The 18,492-nt window shown below is 58.6% G+C and overlaps 1 protein-coding gene across 2 annotated transcripts in view; it reads right to left on the reverse strand.

The window, feature by feature from the left end:
- The window catches only part of Asb2 (ankyrin repeat and SOCS box containing 2), a 36,703-nt gene extending 19,226 nt beyond the window's left edge, over positions 1–17,477 (reverse strand). The window contains exons 1-3 of one of the 2 annotated variants that reach the window (XM_047538414.1): positions 17,188–17,477; positions 12,557–13,316; positions 5,946–6,215 (exon numbers count right to left, since the gene is read on the reverse strand). In XM_047538414.1, the coding sequence (XP_047394370.1) occupies positions 5,946–6,151 (206 nt within the window). In that variant the 5' untranslated portion in view covers positions 6,152–6,215; positions 12,557–13,316; positions 17,188–17,477. The remainder of the gene's footprint in view (positions 1–5,945; positions 6,216–12,556; positions 13,317–17,187) is intronic. The other variant, XM_047538413.1, reaches the window with a different exon arrangement.
- Positions 17,478–18,492: the final 1,015 nt, after the last annotated feature.

Consider the following 18,492-nt stretch of genomic DNA (forward strand, 5'->3'; position numbering starts at 1 on the left):
TCAGTTTCCTCATGTGCAGAGTGCAGGGTGGGGGCACAGGGCCAGATGGAGGCTTCCTGTCCCCACTACTTGCAGGACAGCAGAGAAGCTCAGTGTGTCACGCAAACCCAGGGCCACAGTCCGGTGCAGGCTCTGGCCCCCAGCCTCGCTCCACAGGGCCTGAGAGCTGCTGGGCCTGCTGTTGCCTGCACTTGCTGCTGACCTGGGCAGGTGACAGAGCCCAGAGCCAGGCTGCCTCTGCATTCAGCAGCCCTGTGCCCTTGACAAGCCCGGGGCTTCCTGGGTGTGCTTGGCCTCCAGTCTCTTCCGATTGCTAGAGTGTTTTTAGCAGGATGAGAAGCACCGGCAAACCCCCACCATGCTGTCCTGAAACTGGGACCTCACTCCACCCAATAACAATAGCAAGAGGGGCCCGCAGCAGGGAGTGGAGGTGGATGGAGGCAGCGAAGCCCCGACACCGTGCAGGACCCGTGTTCCCGCAGCCTTTCCAAGCTCGCCTCGGTTCTGTCCTCACCAACTCTGATGGAGGCCCAGGTACACTGTTTCCATTTTGCAGATGAGGAAACAGATAAACTGAGTCCCATTCAACATAGATTTCCCAGCTCTGGCTTGGTCCCAGATGGGCTAAGGATGCAGATCACTAGGGCACATCTTTCTGTGGATCAGAGGCCAGCAGGGCGGGAGACCAGGACAGACACGAGCACAGAACTACAGGACCGGACTGAGATCAAGACAGGAAGGCTCGTTTGGGAAGTGCTAAAATCAGGGGGCATTAACTTGGTTTGGGGGTCAGGCGGGACAGCTACCCAGAGCCACAGACCTGTGAACCCCAGGCTGGAAGGGAGTCCAGGCCCCAGTTGGGTCTCAAACTCTTTTGGTCGAAGGCTGGAGGCCACGCTTCCCTCCCAGGGCAGGGGAATTCCCAGCAGAGCAAACCACCGGGCTGAGTCACCAGGGCTGAGAGGAACCTAGCCTGGTGGGCGGGATGTGGCTGCGGGTCATGACCTGGAAGGGGCCCAGGTGGGACCCGTCTCCCTCTGACACTGACAAGCACCCCGGCTGAGCCTCCCTGCCGGGTCCCCACGTGCCCCTGGCCTTCATCCTCCAGGCCCAGTGCAGAAGCCACGCAGGTGCGGGCACACCTGGCCTACGTGAGCATGCGGGGAGTGCGGGTGGTCTGGCTGAGTTGGTGGCTGTGCGCACAGCAGCCCAAGCAAGTTCCTGCTTCCTGGTTTCCTCCTTTTTCTTAGAAATGTGGCCTTAAATAAAATGAAGACGTTTAAAGACCACAAGGACCCAGCTTCCTGGACCCCTGGGTGGCCTCTGCATGGGCCTGCGTGGCGCCTGCGCCCTGCTTGCTGTCAGAACTAGGCCTGCCTCTCAGGGAGCCCTCGGGGGCCAAAGTTTGGCAAGTCCCCCCTGTGTGTGTTTCAGGCCTTGTCCGGCCACACTGTGGTAGGGGCGAAGCCAACTGGAAAATGACCTTAAACAGGAGCCGCTATTTGGGTGGGGGTGCTGATCTGACTTTCTTTTCTAGGATTCCGTTCTTTTCTAGATTCCGTCGACTGACGTTTTGGTCACAGAATGGTAATGACCTTCCTAGAGAATCTTTATTGACTTCAAGGTGCAGTTATTTCCTAAAATGTCTGTTAAGTGTCTACAGTGATGCTGAGCCCTGGGGACAAAAGGGAACACCGAGAAGGTCACAGTGTAGCCCAGGATGGCAGTCCGTCTACGCAGCGGAGGCAGGACGGGCTGATGCCCCAGGGACTCACGGAGGCAGGGGAGGTCAGATCAAGCTGCCGATGAGGAGGACCCCAGACTCCTGCCCACACGTGGCGCCGTGCTCATGGGAGCAGCTCGGCACCTGGCGCAGCTCAGGGCAAAGTGCCTGCCTCTGTGGAGTCCTGGGTTTGAGGCCCAGCACTGCAGAACGAAGGAAGGAGGAGAAGAAGAGGAGGAGGAGGAAGAGGAGGGGAGGAGGGGGAGAAGGAAGAAGAGGAGAAGGAGGAGGGAGGAGGGGGAGGGGCAGGAGGGGGAGAAGGAAGAAGAGGAGAAGGAGGAGGAAGAAGGAGAAGAAGAAGAGGAAGAGGAAGAGGAGGGGAGGAGGGGGAGGGGAAGGAAGAATAGGGGGAAGAAGGAGAGGAGGAGGAGGAGGAAAGGAGGAGGAGAGGAGGAGGAGGAGGAGAGGAGGAGGAGGAGGAGGAGAAGGGGGAGGAGCAGGAGGGGGAGGAGGGGGAGAAGAAGAGGAGGAGGAGGGGAAGGAAGAAGAGAAGGAGGAGGAAGAAGAAGAGGAGGAGGAGAAGGAAGAAGAGGAGGAGGAGAAGGAGGAGGAGGAGAAGAAGAGGAGGAGGAAGAGGAGGGGAGGAGAAGGAAGAAGGAGAAGAAGAAGAGGAGGAGGAAGAAGAGGAGGGGAGGAGGGGGAGGGGAGGAAGAAGAGGGGGAAGAAGGAGAGGAGGAGGAGGAGGAGAGGAGGAGGAGGGGGAGGAAGAAGGAAAAGAAGAGGAGGAAGAAGAGGAGGGGTGAGGAGGAGGAGGAGGAAGAAGAGGAGGAGGAGAAAGAATACTGAAAGTACTCTTGTACAGAAAATGTTCTGGTATTGCCATTTTAGGCCTAAGTCCACTGAGCTCAGAGAGGGAGAGTAACTTGTCCAAGTTGCACAGTCAGAAAGTGATGGAGGAAGGATCTGAACCTCCCAACCACCCCTCTCTCCACTGCCTCTTCCTCCATTCCTTTATCCGCTCACAGGCAGCTAATTGGCATTTGCTGTGGGTCAGGCCTCGGGCCTCACAGGGAAGAAGAAAGACGTGAGGTCCCTGCTCCCCAGGAGTTCACGGGTTCACAGAAGAACGGGCGCTGTAGCCCAGGCCACTCGGGAGACAGCCGGGAGAGGGAGTGAGAGTGGGGGACCCTCTTGAAGTGGAGGGGTCCTGGGCAGGTCTCGCTGAGGAGGTGACATTTTGTCTGAGACTTGAAGGATGAGAGGGACCCTGGGGACGTCGTGATGTCCCGTTCCTGAACTTGCTCTGAACTACCAGGTGGAACCTGCCATTCAGGGTAGAGGTGCAGGGCTCTCGGGTCCTGCTCCCTCAGCTGTGCCCTGTGGGGACGTGCGAGCACAGCGTGGTGACCCTGAGCCTCTGTGGGAGGCAAGTGTAATAAGGAGGGGGAGGGGAGGAAGCAGGGGGAGGGGAGGCAAGTGTAATAAGGAGGGGGAGGGGAGGAAGCAGGGGGAGGGGAGGCAAGTGTAATAAGGAGGGGGAGGGGAGGAAGCAGGGCCTCTGCAGAACCAGCACCTCCTGGTTCAGCGTCTGAGCCTCGAGGCCCCACAGACTTCAGCTCAGTTCCGGCCTCTGCTGCGGGTTCCTGTCACCTATTGAATGACTCAGAGGCGCCCCCTTACGTGAGTTCTGGAAGCGCTCAAAGCTCTGGTGCCTCTGGAGCCAGGAGGAGAAGGGCGTTCAACACCGTACTAAAGGACGTCTCCTGCCCCAGCAGACCCTGGCCCCATCTTCCAGAGGCAGAGGGGCAGAACTGAAGACTCCAGTCCCAGCAAGAGTGAGGAGACGGGCTGGGGACGTGGCTCAGAGCGCGCTTGCCTAGCATGTGCAAGGCCCAGGGTCAGTCCCCACCCTGCAAGGCCCAGTGAGAGGAGGCCGCTAACCGTGCTCCACTGTGCCACTTGGCCTGGGTCTTAGGTGACCTTGGTAGTGGTCCGGCCTCTGTGTGAGACGCTTTTCCCCGGAGGCTGGATGGATACCCCTGTGGCTCTCCGCTTCCTTACCCTTCCGCTGGAAACGCTCTCAGCTCTAATGACTCTCAGCACCCCAGGGCTGAGAAGGCTGCAGATACCCAGGGGGACGTGCGGCTTCAAGCAGCTGTGGCTTTGTGCAGCAGGCCCTATCACTATCTGATCCCCTGCTGAGAAAGAGGAACCTGTGGGCTGACTTCAGCTGAACTGGCCAGAACAGGAACAGGGGCCTCCTTGAACCCCGCATGTGAACCACGTCCTGGCTCTGGGTTTCTGTTCCCTGGTCAGGGCCAGCTCGGCGACCTACATCCTTATCCCTCTTCCAGCTGCCTGAGCAGGCGGCCACTTTCCTCCTTAGCAGGGGCCCCTCAGCAGCAGCATCCAGGTTGGCCTGGCCAGTCTGGTGGAGGTGGGCCAGCCTCGCCGGGGCCAGTCTTGTGGGGAGAACCCCGGTGAGTGTCTTTGGGTTGGGACTGAGGTAAACTTTCTCCCACCTCACCCCCTGACATCTGTGACCTTGGATAAAGGCTATTTATTGCTGCTGCTGTTATTAGAGAAGGAAGCAGAGTTCTGAGAGGAAAGTGGCTTGCTCAAGGTCACATAGGACTTGGCTGCTGGAGACAGTGAGCTTGGAGGCCCACACCTAGAGTAACGCCAACGTGACTGTCGCAGCTCCCACCCCGCAGCCCCCCCAGATACACACTGGGCCTTGACTCCAGGGGAGAAAAACATTTTTACAGTTTACGAATTTCTTTTCTAAAAGCATTTGAAGGTCAAGTGCTTGATTACCTCTCTGGCCCCTATCTTCTATGAAGAGGGAGATGTGCACAGTCCAATCAGTGGCCCCTGGCTACTGGCAGTGCGGTTGGCCTGAACTGAGAGGGGCCGTGAGGGTAAAATAACACTGGATTTTTCAGGGGGGGAAAAAAAATGAAGGTAAAAATCTCATTCAAAATTTTTATATTGGTTACATGTGGTATTTTAGACATAAAAATATTAATTTCACCTGTTTCTCATGTATATATACATACACATACATACACACACCACACACTGGGGATTGAACCCAGGGGTGCTTAACCACTGAGCCACATCCCCAGTTTTCTTTTTTTTTTTTTAATTTTTTATTTAGAGGCAGAATCTTGCTAAGTTGGTTGGGGCCTTGCTAAGTTGCTTGGGGCCTTGAACTTGGGATCCTCCTGCCTCAGCCTCCCCAGCTGCTGGGATTATAGGCGTGCACTCCTGCGTCTGACTCTCTTGGCTTGTCTAATGCAGCTGTTAGAATATTTAATGGCATCTGTGGAGTGTGGTGGTGGCTCACCCCATATCTCACTGGGTGGTGCAGCTCCCAGAGGGTCCAGAGACCAGGATGGGGAGCAGCGCTGGGATGCGGAGCCAGAGAGGGAGGCAGGCCGCTCTGTGGGCAGACGCCCTAGGCTTCCGGAAGTGCCTTCCAGGAAGATGCTCCAACGGGCTTCAAGTGCCGGCCAGACTTGGCACAGGGGCCTCCACTCATTCCAGCAGAGAGCCCGTGGTGCAGGGTCACGGCCTGGACTTTGCAGCCAGCCAGTTCCTGTCTCCACACCACCACCCCTCCCCCCGACCTGGGCCAGCCTGAGCCTCAGTTTCCTTATCAGCAAAATGGGACTGTGTGATAGAGATGGCCGAGAGAGGGTCCTTAGGAGGATCCCTAAGAGCATCGTTACGTGAGGCTGAGCGTGGCGGGCCGGCCCAGGTCCGCGGGTTCCGCATTCATTCAGATGAAGAAGTATTTGAAAAAAAAAAATCGTCTGTACTGAACATGTGCCAATTTTTTCCTGTGGTTATGTCCTGAATAATACAGTGTGACACAGATTGTCACAGCACTTACATCCAACTGTTTATGAGTAGTCTAGAGACGAATTAAGGTGTACACAGGGATTTGCATGTTTTATGTAAATATTACATCATTTTATGTAAGGGACCGGGGCGTGTGCAGATCTGGATATTCATGGGGGTCCTGGAAACAGCCCCTCTCAGACACTAGGGACAATTGCACAACACATGCTTGGCAGTGGTAGAGCCCAGTACGTTTAGGTGACAAACACAAATCACGAAGGTTAAACGCATGCCGGACACTGGGATGCCGTGGTTTGGAAAGAACTATGGATTCCCTGGTGGGCTCAGTTCCGCTCGTCCACGTCACCTCGCTCACCTGGTCCACGGGTAGAAATGGGCAGGCTGGTGGTTGGCACGTGAGGACACGGTGGCCTCCGCAGGGGTTGGGCCCCGCGTCTTGTCGGCCAGACTCTGCTCGATGGCCATCTGCACCAGCTCCTCCTCGCTCAGGCTACTGTACAGGCTGTACTCCTCATTCCCGATGGCACGCTGCCCGCCCGGAGCGCTGATCTCGGTCGCCATCCTCCACCCTCACCGGCCTCCAGAGGAGACTCCACAGGGAGAGGACTCAGCAAATCGGAGAACCCTGCAAGGAGACCATCTCTCCTGTCACCAGATATTTCACAAGATAGTTCTGTTTGCCCACAGGGACGGTCAGGCTGCTCCCTGGCAATCAAACGTTCATGTTTCATTCACTCATTGGCAATACGGTCTACCAGAGCACCTCTGCCTACCCATCCATCCACCCATCCAACCACTGACTCACCAACTCACCCGTCCATCCACACACCCATCTGCTCACTCACCCTCCAGTGCATTTCTCCACCCATCTACTTCTATATTCATCCATCCTCCCATTCACCTACCTGTCCATCCATGTATCCAACCATATAGCCACTGACCCACCTGTCCATCCATTCATCCATCCATCCATCCATCCATCCATCCATCCATCCACCCTCCCTCCTGCTCAGTCCTCTGTTCATCCACCCATTTACCCTTCTACCCTCCCATTCACCTGTTTATTTAAACTTCCAACCATCCATCATCCAGTCAGCCAGCAATCCACCCACTCTCCCATCTCTCCATTATCCGTCCTTCTGTCTGTCCACCCACTGGCCCATCTCTCCATCCATCCTTCCCTCCATCCACCTATACATATATCTATCCAAGCGTCCATCCGCCCACCTCTCGTTTCTTTTATTTCCGATGGCCTGTCGAGACATTAGGCATGCATAGGTTAACTGATTGGCCGAGTATCATGCTACTTCTGTGTCCAGCACTCTTCTGGGGACACAGTACTGGACACACGACCATAATCCCAGCAGCCCCAATCCCAGCCACACAGAGCTCACCCAGCAACAAGTACCCGCCGGCCTTCCAAGTACCAACGACCCCCTATCCGGGCACTCTCTGCTTCTCTTCCCTGGGGAGGGCAGGCTGACGGCTAGAGTTTACCCAGCCCGGTTAAAACCAGTCATTGAAACAGTTTGCCGGTAAGTTCGGGGACCCTCTTCTAGAACAAAACGCCTCTGAGAGAACCGAGAGAACCGCGCTGGCTGAGTCAACCGCTCGTAGGAAACGTGATGAAATCGACTAAGCCCGACTTTGTTTTGCCTGGCTGACTTCAGTGTGACCGTGGGTCCACGGCTCTCAGCCCTGGCTGCACACTGGAATCACATGAGGCCTTTAAAAAGACACCCCAAATCCCAGGGCTGTGCTTGGACTTGGCCGCGGAGCTGCGCTCTCCCTCCCCGCCAGCAGGGCCCCTCCCTCCACGCGGATGTTGAGCCCTGGCCTTGCTCGGCCCTGAGGGCACTGCAAGCGGGCAGCTGAGGAGAGCGCAGGCGGTGGCGTCTGCGGCCATCACCGGGAGAAGGAGGCGATGCCCCTGGACAACCTGGGCACAGCCCGCCCAGGGCGCTCACCCAGCGGGGCCTGGGCTGCAGCCGTCCCAGCCCCGGTGCCTGCACTGCCAGCGGCTGGGGCCTCAGGTCCGCAGCACGGGAGGAGCACCACACGGCAGAACCAGAACCCTTTGGGGAAGGGAAGGCCTTTGAACCATAGCCGCGCCCTGTTGCCTAAAGGTCCCCCTCCGGGTGGTGTGCCGCAAAGAACTATGGACACGCGCTCACCCGAGGACCAGGGGCAGGGCCTCCACACAGCCCTACTCCCAGTGAGCCCCGGGGACCCACAGCAACCCCGGCCTTCGAGTGGATTTGTACTGGGCGCTCACTGTCCCCTCACGCACGGTGGATCGCTCCATGCTGGCCTAACGGTGGCCACATAAGCCAGATAAAGTGAACCTGCTCCGTGGCCCGGTTTACGCAGGCTCAGGACGGCACCCCAGCGGGGCGCCCGCGGGATGTTGCTCCTGGGGCGGGAGAGACTGGCAGGACCCTGGAGGCCGCGGGCCAGGCTCCGCGGCTCCTCCATCTGGGAGGCCACGCGGCGTGGGAGGAGGCTGCGTGGCTCTGTGGAAGAGCATCACCGCGCCCCGGCCAAGCCACAGAGAGGAGAGCAAACAGAACCAGAGAGCCGCGGTGCCCGGGGCCCCCGAGGTCCGTCCCTGTCCGTGCCATTTGAAGAGCCGCCCAGGTGACTGGAATCACCACTTAAGAAAGAGCCAGAAGGTGAGACGGAGGGAGGGGACTGGAGTCAGGGACCCCCCTGGGGGCCACTCACATGGGAGCTGAGGGCCCCTGCTGAGCCCCTCAGAGCAATTCTTTTGTTTGATCCTAGTAACAACCCCAAGATTGGCACTCGCTCTGTGAAGTCCCAGTAAATGACAGCCCTCACCCAGCCACCCGGCTCTTCCCAACAGCGAGGAGGCTGCAGACCCCAAGACGGCAGGAGGGAGCAGGGCCTCCCTGTTATGGCTCCCCTCTGCCTGCCTGGCTCAGGCCTTCCTTTCCCTTCCCCGGCCTCCGCTGGGGCCTCCCTGCCCCAGGCCTCCAGCCTCAGTGCCCAGGCCTCACCAAGACCCTCCTCTGCACAACAGAGTAGAGCCTGTGCTCTCGCCTGGGCTTTCTTCCCTTCAAAACCTGGCCCGGTGCCCTCCCCTCCACGGCACCCCTGGCCTTCCAGAACTGCCCGGCTCCTTTCTGCCTCCCTGGGGCTCCTCACTTCTCGGGGCCAGAGCCAGCGCCGCTCTTCCAGGAAGCCTACCGGAATCTTGTGCAAAGCAGCCATTTTCTCTTTCTGAGCCGCAGTCAGTAGCTTAGTGTGGACTTGACCCTGGGCCCTCCTTAGAGGTTAGAGTTCATGACAGACTGAGCAAATGTCTTATTACCGCAGGGCGGAGCCCATCAAGGGCCCACCCTACAGCCACATCCCCCCTGACAGGGACCTGGCTTTGTGCAGGCAACAGTGCGCCCTGTCTCGTGGATAAATCGTGATCGTTCCCAGACAGCTGGGACAAGCCCAGGCTCTAGGCCACTGCCTAGTCTAGCAATGGGCTTGTAGCCTAGTTTCATTCAAAGAGATATATAGAACTTCTGCTTCGATGTTCCCAGGAAGGACTTTCTTCCTTAATGAAAAGAGAGAGGTAGTGAAGAAGATGACTCCTACGCCCGGTCCCTGCTTTTTCCCTGGAGGACTTCATGCTTGGAGCAGTAGCAGCCTTCTTGTGACCATGCGTCTGACAGAGTGCATGATAGATGGATACGACGAGCTTGGCAGAGAGGAAGGTAAAACGAGTCTGACAGATGAACGAAGGCTAGGTCTTCTGTGTTCTTCTCTACCATTGAGCTACTGAGCCAGTCCTGGGGTGCCCACCCCAGCCGACTTATTAGATAAAGATGGAAGGTCCTTGAGGGTTAAGCCAATACGGGTTGAGTGTCCTGTTTTGTGCAGTTGAAATCCTCTTAGCAGACGGTTCTTAGGCGTGACTGAGAGGTTCTCAGGAGTCCTAGCTGCGGCCCCGGTCTTCCCCAGACCAATGAGCTCAAAGCCTTGGGAGGTGCAGCCAGCCCAGCCTTGTCTGGGGTCTCTGAGGGTCCGGTGTGCGTCAGGGCTGGAAGCCACTGTTCCAGGTCAACTGCATTCCACACTAGGTGGGCGAGGGGCAGCGAGACCTCAGAATCACCTCGTCCCTGATGCGGGGTCTTGATTAGTGCGTCAAAGCTGCAGTTCTCGTTCATCGTGGACACAGTCCAGGCTGGGTCCCGGAAGACCTGGGCTCTTGTCTTCCATCTGCCACGAGCTCCGCCTTCCTCTTTGGGTTCCTCAGTTTTCCATCTGTTAAATGGCCTGGTGGTCGGGAGCCTGTCCTCTGCCACCCCCAGCCCTGCTGGGGCCACCCGTGCAGTCTGTGGGCCGCCCAGCCTCTGGCCCAGGCCTGGCCCCAGCCTCTTCCCTGACTCCTTGAGGCTGAGGTCGCTGTAAGTTCCGAGTCAGCCAGATCTTCCTTCGGGGGCTGGAGAGGGGGCTCTGCCCAGCCACAGGAAGATACCCTGATCTCTCCAGAGCTGGGCAGGGCCTAAGCAGAAGTGTTGGTGTCCAGTGCCTGGCATGGCACCGTGGGCTCCCATGCAAAGGTGCCCGTTAAAAGCAGAGAGCAAGAGGGAAGAACATGGACTAAGAGACGGGGACCCAAGTTATACTCTCCATGCCAGTGCTAGGGTGCTGTGTGATCTCGGCTAACCTCCTGTCCCTCTCTGGGCCTCAGCTTTCCCATTGCAAAATGAAGACTCGAGGGTAGAAGTTTTCCAGGGCTCTTTTGGTTCTAAAGGCGACCTGTTTGACATGTCCTTCACACAGGGGAACACGGAACCAGGTGACAGTGGATGGACTATGGGCTTGGATAGTGGGAACCCTAGGGCTACTTTCAGTTCTGCCCTTTCCTGGCTACGTGACCTAGGGCAAGTCACCTTCCCTTTCCAAGCCCCTGGTTCAGGGGAAGAAGAAGAGATGCTTCCGCCTGCCCAGGGACTGTGCGGGAGCAAGGGAGAGTGGGGGTGCTCACGAGGGGAGCGGCGTGGGGACAGCGCTGCTCCCTGCTGCAGGAGCCCTGTCGGGCAGCCTGCAGGGCAGGGCGGACTGAGGACCAGAGCGGGCCGCCTCCCTGCTGAGGGGCTGCCAGCTCTCACTCCCGCTCCGCCCCTCCAGCCCCGTCCCGCTGCCCTGGGTTCTAGCAGGACCTCCAGGGAACCACCTCCTCCCCTGCAGCCCCCAATGAGCGCGCATACCGGTCCATCCTGGGAGCCGAGCCCCACAGCCAGGGCCGGCCAGGGGCCTTGCTCCTCTGCCCATTTCACAGATGTGGAAACTGAGGCCCCCTTGGAAGAGCCCTGGCTATAGAGGGTCCAGGAGCTGCTCTGACTACCTGGCACGTGAATTCAAGGAGCCCCGTGGGAGCTACCCGCCCCCGGGAAGTGGGGCCCCTGCAGTCAACACTTGGGGTGCCACACGAGGGTGAGAGGAGCTCCTGGAGGCCCAGGGAGGCCTGGTCTCCCTGCCCAGGCGGCTCTGGACTGGCCAGCCGTTGAACACCCCTCTGCCGGCCCCTGGCGTGGCCAGGCAGCGCTCACTGCCCTCCTGCTTGCCCTGGGAAAGGGCTATTTTTAATCCCAATCGGCCTCCCAGAGGGTCCCTCGGGACTGCTGGCCTCCCTCCAGGACTCAGCCTGGAAGGTAGCCCAGCCTCAGGCAGAGGCCTCAGAAATCGAGCTGTGCAACATAAAAAGGAGGGAAACTGAGGCCAGAAGAGGGACAAACTATCACCCAGGATCCCAGCCCATCCTCCCAAGAAACAGATGCTCCTACGGTGCCCATTTCACAGATGGAGAAATCGAGATTCTGAGAGACCTGCAGAAAATAACTGGAGAACCTGGAATCTGAGCCCGGAGCTGACTCCACACGCTGCTTCATAACCTGCCCTGTGCAGCAGCTCCGGCTGGCCCCAGGAGACGTCCTCTGGTGTCCCCGGAAGATGCCACCAGCCTGCGTGGCAGAGGTCCGTGAGGAGGAGCCTCCCCTCCGGCCACAGCCCCGGCGTCTCACATGCGCTCGCCGCTGAGTCCCTGCACGCGCCAGCCCCTGTGACTCTGCCCCCCATGAAAACAGTTACGAAGATCTTCACTTCGTTCCTGAGGATGCTAGAGGGGCGACCGGCCCGAGAAGCCCAAGGCTGAGGGCCTCAGCTGGGAGCGCAAGTGACCTCTGGGCCCAAGGAGGAAGGCGGAGGTGTCCCGAGCTGTCTCCAAGGGCACCCTCACATGACTCTGGCCGCCTGCAAGGGACCCGCCTCCCTCTAGAATCCAGAAACTTGCAAAGAGCAGGACAGTGCCACCTGTCTGTCCTGACCCCAGGCCTACCCAAGGCCAGGTACACCGCAGGTGTCTAGTAACTGCAGGATGGACGGTGAATAAACAGTAGGGTCACCATGGGGATCACGCCTGTGGAGGTCCAGTCCTTCCCCTGGCCGGGGTGGCTAGTGACCATGAGGCCTGGTGCCCCACTGCCCGGAGTTCGCCCCAGCTCTGCCACCTACTGGCTGCCTGGGGGACAGCAGGTTCTGGACACCCTGGGAGCCTCCCTTGGCCACCTGGGAAGTGTGCAGCCGGGCGTAATGGCTGCCAGGATGCTGCGGCTCTGCTCTGACCCCAGAAGGCAGGTGACCAGGGCCACCCGTTCCTGCCTGGAGGCTGCACACCCGCCAGCTGCTTTCAGGGCGGCGTGGGATTCTCCCTCGCTCCCCTCACAGAAAACAAGCCAGAGGCGTCCCCTAATCCCTTAGCGGCACAGGGCGTGGAGGTGTGCGGGGCAGCGCAGTGGTTCCATGTCCATCTTGGGCGCGAGCCTCCAGGGAGGGCTGCTCACCTTGGTGCTCGGGCAGCACCTATAGCTCTGAGCCACCTGCCACCCTCAGGTCACCCTCCCTGCTACAAGAGAAGGCAGCAGGTCGTCATGCCTGCAGTTCACTTGCCTGCTCACACCATGGATCCGTGAGAAGGTGTTGTTGCTCCCATCCTGCAGATGGGGAAACTGAGGCACGCCCAGGGAGAAGGTGGCAGGGAGGAGCCTGGAGGCCGCCCCTGACGTCACACCAAGCTCTCGTCTAACTAACAGCAGCTTCCTGCTGTTTTTTAAGATTTAAGTGAAGGCTGGAGTCAAATCGAAGACTGAAGAGGTACGCGTAGTGTATACACAGGTGTCTGTATGGTAACGGATGCTCTTGCATATGTTTGCAGCTGGAACCATCTTCATATAACCTAATTCCTTATATAATATGTATGAATGTGTATATTCAGTCCTCCTCTGTATCTGTGGGTTCTGTATCCACGTGTTTGAGCCACCAAGGGTCAGAAATAATCAGGAAAAATTCCTGCTTCTGTGACGCTGAGCACCGACCTTTTCCCTGGTACTGTTCTGCAAGGGACAGCACAGCAACTATTCGCCCCGCATTTACACCGAATGTGATATCGTAAGTCATCTGGAGATGGTGCAAAGTATCCAGAGGACACGCACAGGTCCTGTGCAGACGCCCTGACCTTTCACAGCAGAGACTTGGTCATCCTCAGATTTGGACATCCGGGGGGTCCTGGACCCGATGTCTCACAGATGAAGGGTGACTGTGTACAGTACACATGCATACGTGCTATCTCTAGATCAATTCCAGGAGTTTCGGGGTCTCTCCAAAGTTGCCCTAGCCAGAGGCCGTCCAGGAAGCTGGCTGCCAGGTGAGCCTGGGGACACAGGAGGAAGAGGGGACCCTCACAGACTAGCTTGGCCCCGGGGTGCTCAGCCCTGTTCTGTCCAATACCCTCTCCTTCTGTCAAAACCCATCTTTCTGCTGGACACACACGCCTGTAATCCCGATGGCTCAGGAGGCTGAGGCAGGATGATCTCAAGTTCAAAGCCAGCCTCAGCAAAAGCAAGGTGCTAAGTAACTCAGTGAGAGCCTGTCTCTTAAAAAAAAAAAAAAAACAAAACAGGGCTGGAGAGTTCAGTCTCTGGTACCACCTCCAAAAAATAAAACAGGAAAAACAAAACAAAACCATTTTTCTGATCCACCTGCCCAGGATCCAGGGGGGACCTTCCAGATGGGACTTGTGGATGTAAGACAGCCAGGCATCCTTTCCCCTTCCTGGGTCCTGTTGCTTTAAAGTCTAAACAATACAAAATAAGCTGGTCCTTGGGGTCCCTGGACAGCGCCCTAGCCACTGTCATGAGCGGAGTCCTCTGACCTTCTCGGTACCGGGAGTGCTGGCTCCCCATTGTGCAGCTGGGGAGACTGAGGAGCAGACATAAGGGGCAGAGGGTTCCGCCTCTGGCTGCTCGTTCCCTCTCTCACCTGACCCTCTGAACAGGGGTCTGACTAAATCTCGTCCCTTGGGGGGTTTCTGCCCTGGAGAGGGAGCGACCCTCCTTGTCCCCTTGGAGGGGGACAGGAAGAAACACAAGCCCCCCAGCCCGCAGCCCCCAGGAAGGGCTCCGGTCAAAGCCCCGGGAGGCCTTGGCAGGGACCAGAGCTGATAGGCCTCTGCCCAGGGCGTCCCAGCCTCTGGGAGCCTGAAGCCGTTGTTCGGCACCTAAAGTCTGCGTGCCCTCCCAGCGGCCGACGGAAGGCCCCTGGGGCTTCTGAGGCTGGGCCAGAGTTGCTGGAGGACCCAGAGGATCTGCTCAGGCTGCAGACCTCACCATGCAGGGCCTCTTCGCCCTTTGTATGGAGGGAAACTGAGGCACAGAGAGAGCACGCAGCTGGCCTTGAACCTGAGCAACCCTGGCTGGGCTCCCTCTCCGCCACGACCCAGACCCTGCCCGTGGCACAGGAGGGGAAACTGAGGCCAAGGCTCCTGCTGAATGGAGTGCCCCTGGCTTCCCCTCGCTGACCCAAATCTGGGTGTCTCTCTGCAGAGTGCGGGACCCTAACAACACATTTGGTGGCTTATTTGTTTATTGGCCACTGTGAGGAACAGGGGAAGCTGCACAGAAAGAGAGGGAGAGGGGGAAGGAAGAAAAACCAGGAACAAAGGCTCTTCCTGTCTTCTCTGGGGCAAACATTCTGTTCTGAGGAGGAGCGGGAGTCCCGCGCAGACCCACCGGCCCGGCCAGGCTGGCCCGCGGGCAGAAGCTGAGAAAAGCGTGGATGCGCGCCAAGTTTCCATCCTATTTCTTTGGGCCCACGCTGTTGAGCAACAGGCCCGCGGGTCACCTTCATCTCAGCCTCCTGGGTGGAGGGGCCCTTCCCCTGCCTCCTGGCCCTGCAGGGACTGGCCAGGGTCCCAGCCCCTGTCCTCCCTGCAGCCAGACCCAGCAGTGTGGCTCAGACACATACAGTGCTGGACACAGCATTCCAGGCCCCGACCCAGTTTCTGCCAGGGCTCTAGGAATGCCAGTCTCTGCCAGCTGTGCCAGCAGCCAGGGGTGGCAGAGATGGATGGGTGGGCGGGGCTGGCCAGTCCACCTCTGAGCCTCCAGGACAAGTGGCTGTGCCCACTTGTTCTGCCCCATGGGCATTGTGAGTCTGTGGACCCTCATCTGGGCCCCTGGGTGGCAGGACACAGGGGTTCTGGAAGCAGGGGGTGCAGGCTGGGCATCAGGGGAGCCCCCAGCCACCCAAACGCAGGCCTGGCGGAGTCTTGTCAGCTAGCTCCCTCCCCAGACCTGGGGCCTCCTTCCTTTCTTCTACCTTCTCTCCTCTGGGTTCAGATTTTCCTGTCTCTGCACATTTAAATCTTCTTCTCTTCTCCCTCTTTCCCTCCTTCCTCTCTCCTGCTACCCTTCGCTGTCCTGTGTGCCTTTCTTCAAAATGAAACCCGGTCAGGCAAGTTAGGAATCTGTTTTCTACTTCACCATCACCTCCCCAGGCATTCCTCTTGACCCCAAGACTTGGACTTCACTTATATTCTTGAGCAACGATTATTCTAAAATCAGTGAATGGCGCTGAGCAGAGACCTAGAGACGCCGAGATCTCTGACAGCCGCCGCCTCCAGGCAGCCTGGGCTTCGCAGGGCTTCGGAGCCCAGAAGTGGAAGGCCGCTGGGCGGGCCCCGGGATATTTTTGTGCCTCCTTCTGGAACACTCTTTTAGATCTTGCCTGTGCGCGATATATGGGCACCTTATGATGCTTTGGCAGTGCCAAGGACATTTTGGCTGGGTGCACGAAGCTGCTGATTCCCACTGCCCTGGTCCCCAGAGAGGCCAGAGGAGGTGGTGACTTAGAATGTAGGCCCTGGAGGCTCCGAGGCCAGGGTTCGAGTCCTGCCTCCAACACCTTGTAGCTGTCTAGCCTCAGGCAAGACTTGCCCCCTCATAACCTCTGTTTTCAAATCTGAAAAATGGGAGCAGCAATCCTCTCTAGCTCATAGTGATCCAGGAAGAGTTAACGAGAAGATTCGCACAAGTGCCTGGGCCCCTGCCTGGTCATCTCAAGTACTCGGCAACAGCACCTGGCGCTGCTGGTACTATGACGGTGGTCCCCACCCCAGGGAGGAAGGAGACCCCCGACCCAGGTCTCTCGCCCTGGCCTGTCTGTGCTCGAACAGAGGAAGCAGACTGGGTGGCTCTGTGGGGTCCCTGCCAGCCCCTGGAGGAGGCTGTGCTGCTCGTCCCAGCTGGATGGACCCCTTCGAAGTCCCTGAAGCCCCCACCTCATGAGAGGGGCTCTTCCTTCTGGGAGGAGGGCTCTCCTGCCCTGCACGGGGACAGCCAGCAGCCTCTGTCACTTTCCTGCGCTCCCGCCCTCCCGTCTCCTCATGCCCACCTGTCCCCTGCCTTCTGCAGGAGAGGCCTGAGTTCAGATCCCACCCGCCTCTCCTCTGCTAGAAAATTTCTAGAATATGTTCTGTCCTCTCGCTCGGCCTGGAAGGAGCACCTCCTCCGGCCTCCTGCGGACTTTACCGCCCCCTCTCACCCTGGGGACCCTTTTCTCAGCAGCCCCAGTGCCCCTCCACCATCCTCCAGGTCCCCGTCTGTCTGCTTTGCCCCGGCTGCTCCTACCCCTGGCCGGTCACCCCACCCTGATGACGTCCCACCTGTCCTTCCAAAGGACATCACCTCTTTAAACGTGCCCTCGTGTGTGCGTGTGAGTACACACATACGAAGTCTGCTGGCTCGCTACCCCACAGCCACTAAACCTCACCTGGGGAACACTTCTCCCCATTTCCTCTCCTGAACCCCAAGAAGCTGCAGGTAGAGCCCACGGCATCTTGGTAGCTATGACCCCACACTCCTGTGCAGGCACAAGCCCCCTGGGGATGCTCATCCGCTTGACTCCCCTGCGTGGAAGTATCTGTTCACCTAATCTCAAAACAGTCCCCAAAGACATCAGTCAGACAGCTATTGCCAGAGACCGACGGGCCCGGCACAGCATCAGCGACAGTTCCTTTTCCATTTCCATTTTTAGACGTGCACAGCAGAGTGACAAGCTAAGCAAGCCTCCTCCAGAACAGATAAGCACATGCAAATGGCCAGTTCTCTGTCCCCCAGACCCCAAACCAAAGTCACCAGCATGCTGCAGGACTCCAGAGAACAGGAGCAGACCGAGCAGCAAGAAGTCCCAGCCAGCGGGAGAGCTGGCCAGGTCTGCGCGGGCAGGCTGGACGCACGCATTACCTGTTAGGCTTGGAAACAGGGACTCGACCGAGCCAGGGGCAACGACGAGAATGTCCCTGAGCGTGTGGATTCAGAACAGGCTCTGGGTGCTGTCCCTCTGCCCGGGCCTGGCGCTTCTGGCTGCTGTGCCAGGCAGCTCTGTGACGTGCTCATTTGAAGCAGGGAGTTTATTTCGGGCCCACCGCATGACCATGGATGACAAGCCAAACTATAAGATGTTCCCAATCTCAGATTTCCTGCTCGAAGGCTGCATGGAGGAGCCGGCCGGGTGGATTAGAGCCGGACTTTCACTTGGGAGAGCATCTCGGAGCGTTGGCCCTCACGTGATGTCACCAGTTGTGATCCTTGACATGGAGGCCATATATGGGTATGTTTCTGGAACGACCCAGGAGGGAGCGAGAGAGGAGAGAGATGCAGCGGGTGAGACCCAGAGAAGCAGGGAAGGAGAAGGAGACACAGGAAAGGGAAGGAGGGAAGAGGCAGGGAGGGAGGGAGGAAGACGGGAGGGGAAGGAACGCAAGGGCGGCTGCACGAAGGGGAGTCAGGAGTCAGCACCAAGGCCTCTGGGGAAACGAGGATCGGTGCTGAGCATGCAGCAGATGGCGCAGCCTGGTGTTTGGAGGCGCCAGGTGTTCCACTGCTGGACACTGGGGAGGGGGCAGGGGGTTGGGGGCAGGGCACAAACTAAGCAGCCAACACAGGTAAAGCACGTGGGCCAGCTCTGGGCAGAGCCTCGCAGAGGAAGGGCCCCTCCCTCCAGGCCCAGGGACACTGCTGCCCCTGAGGCCGGCGATGGCAGAGTGCACACATGTCCACCCTCGGGAGCATCCAGGACATGCCCGGGCACTGCCAGGCGCTCACACGTCCACATGCATGTCAGATCACGGCCCCAGAGTGGGGGCAGGGAAACGCTGTGAGGGGTCTGTTCCTCCGAATGGAAAATGACTTCCCTGTCAAAGCCCCTTCCCCCTTGGAGGACGGTGGACGGTGACAGGCATCACGATTCCTCAGTCCAAACTCGGGAGGACTCAGGTTGCCTAGACCCTCACAGCCAGGGTTCCACAAGGAAATAAGTCTCAGGGGATGCCAGGCACCCAGGGCGGAGCCAAGGTCCGCTGAGGGTGGGCAGGGCATCATCCGTCCTCGGGATGTCTCCCTGCTGCTCTGGCACCTGCTGCACCGGGCACCACGCTAGCTGGGACAGTCCCAAGGTGCTCTCAAGCCCAGTCCTTGCAGACCATGTGCTGTGGCAGGGCAGGGAGGGGCTCCTTACTTTTGGAGACTCCCCTCGGCAGTAAGACTTCC

This window comes from Sciurus carolinensis, chromosome 2 (genome assembly GCF_902686445.1).
Source record: "Sciurus carolinensis chromosome 2, mSciCar1.2, whole genome shotgun sequence".
Taxonomy (NCBI): Eukaryota; Metazoa; Chordata; class Mammalia; order Rodentia; family Sciuridae; genus Sciurus; species Sciurus carolinensis.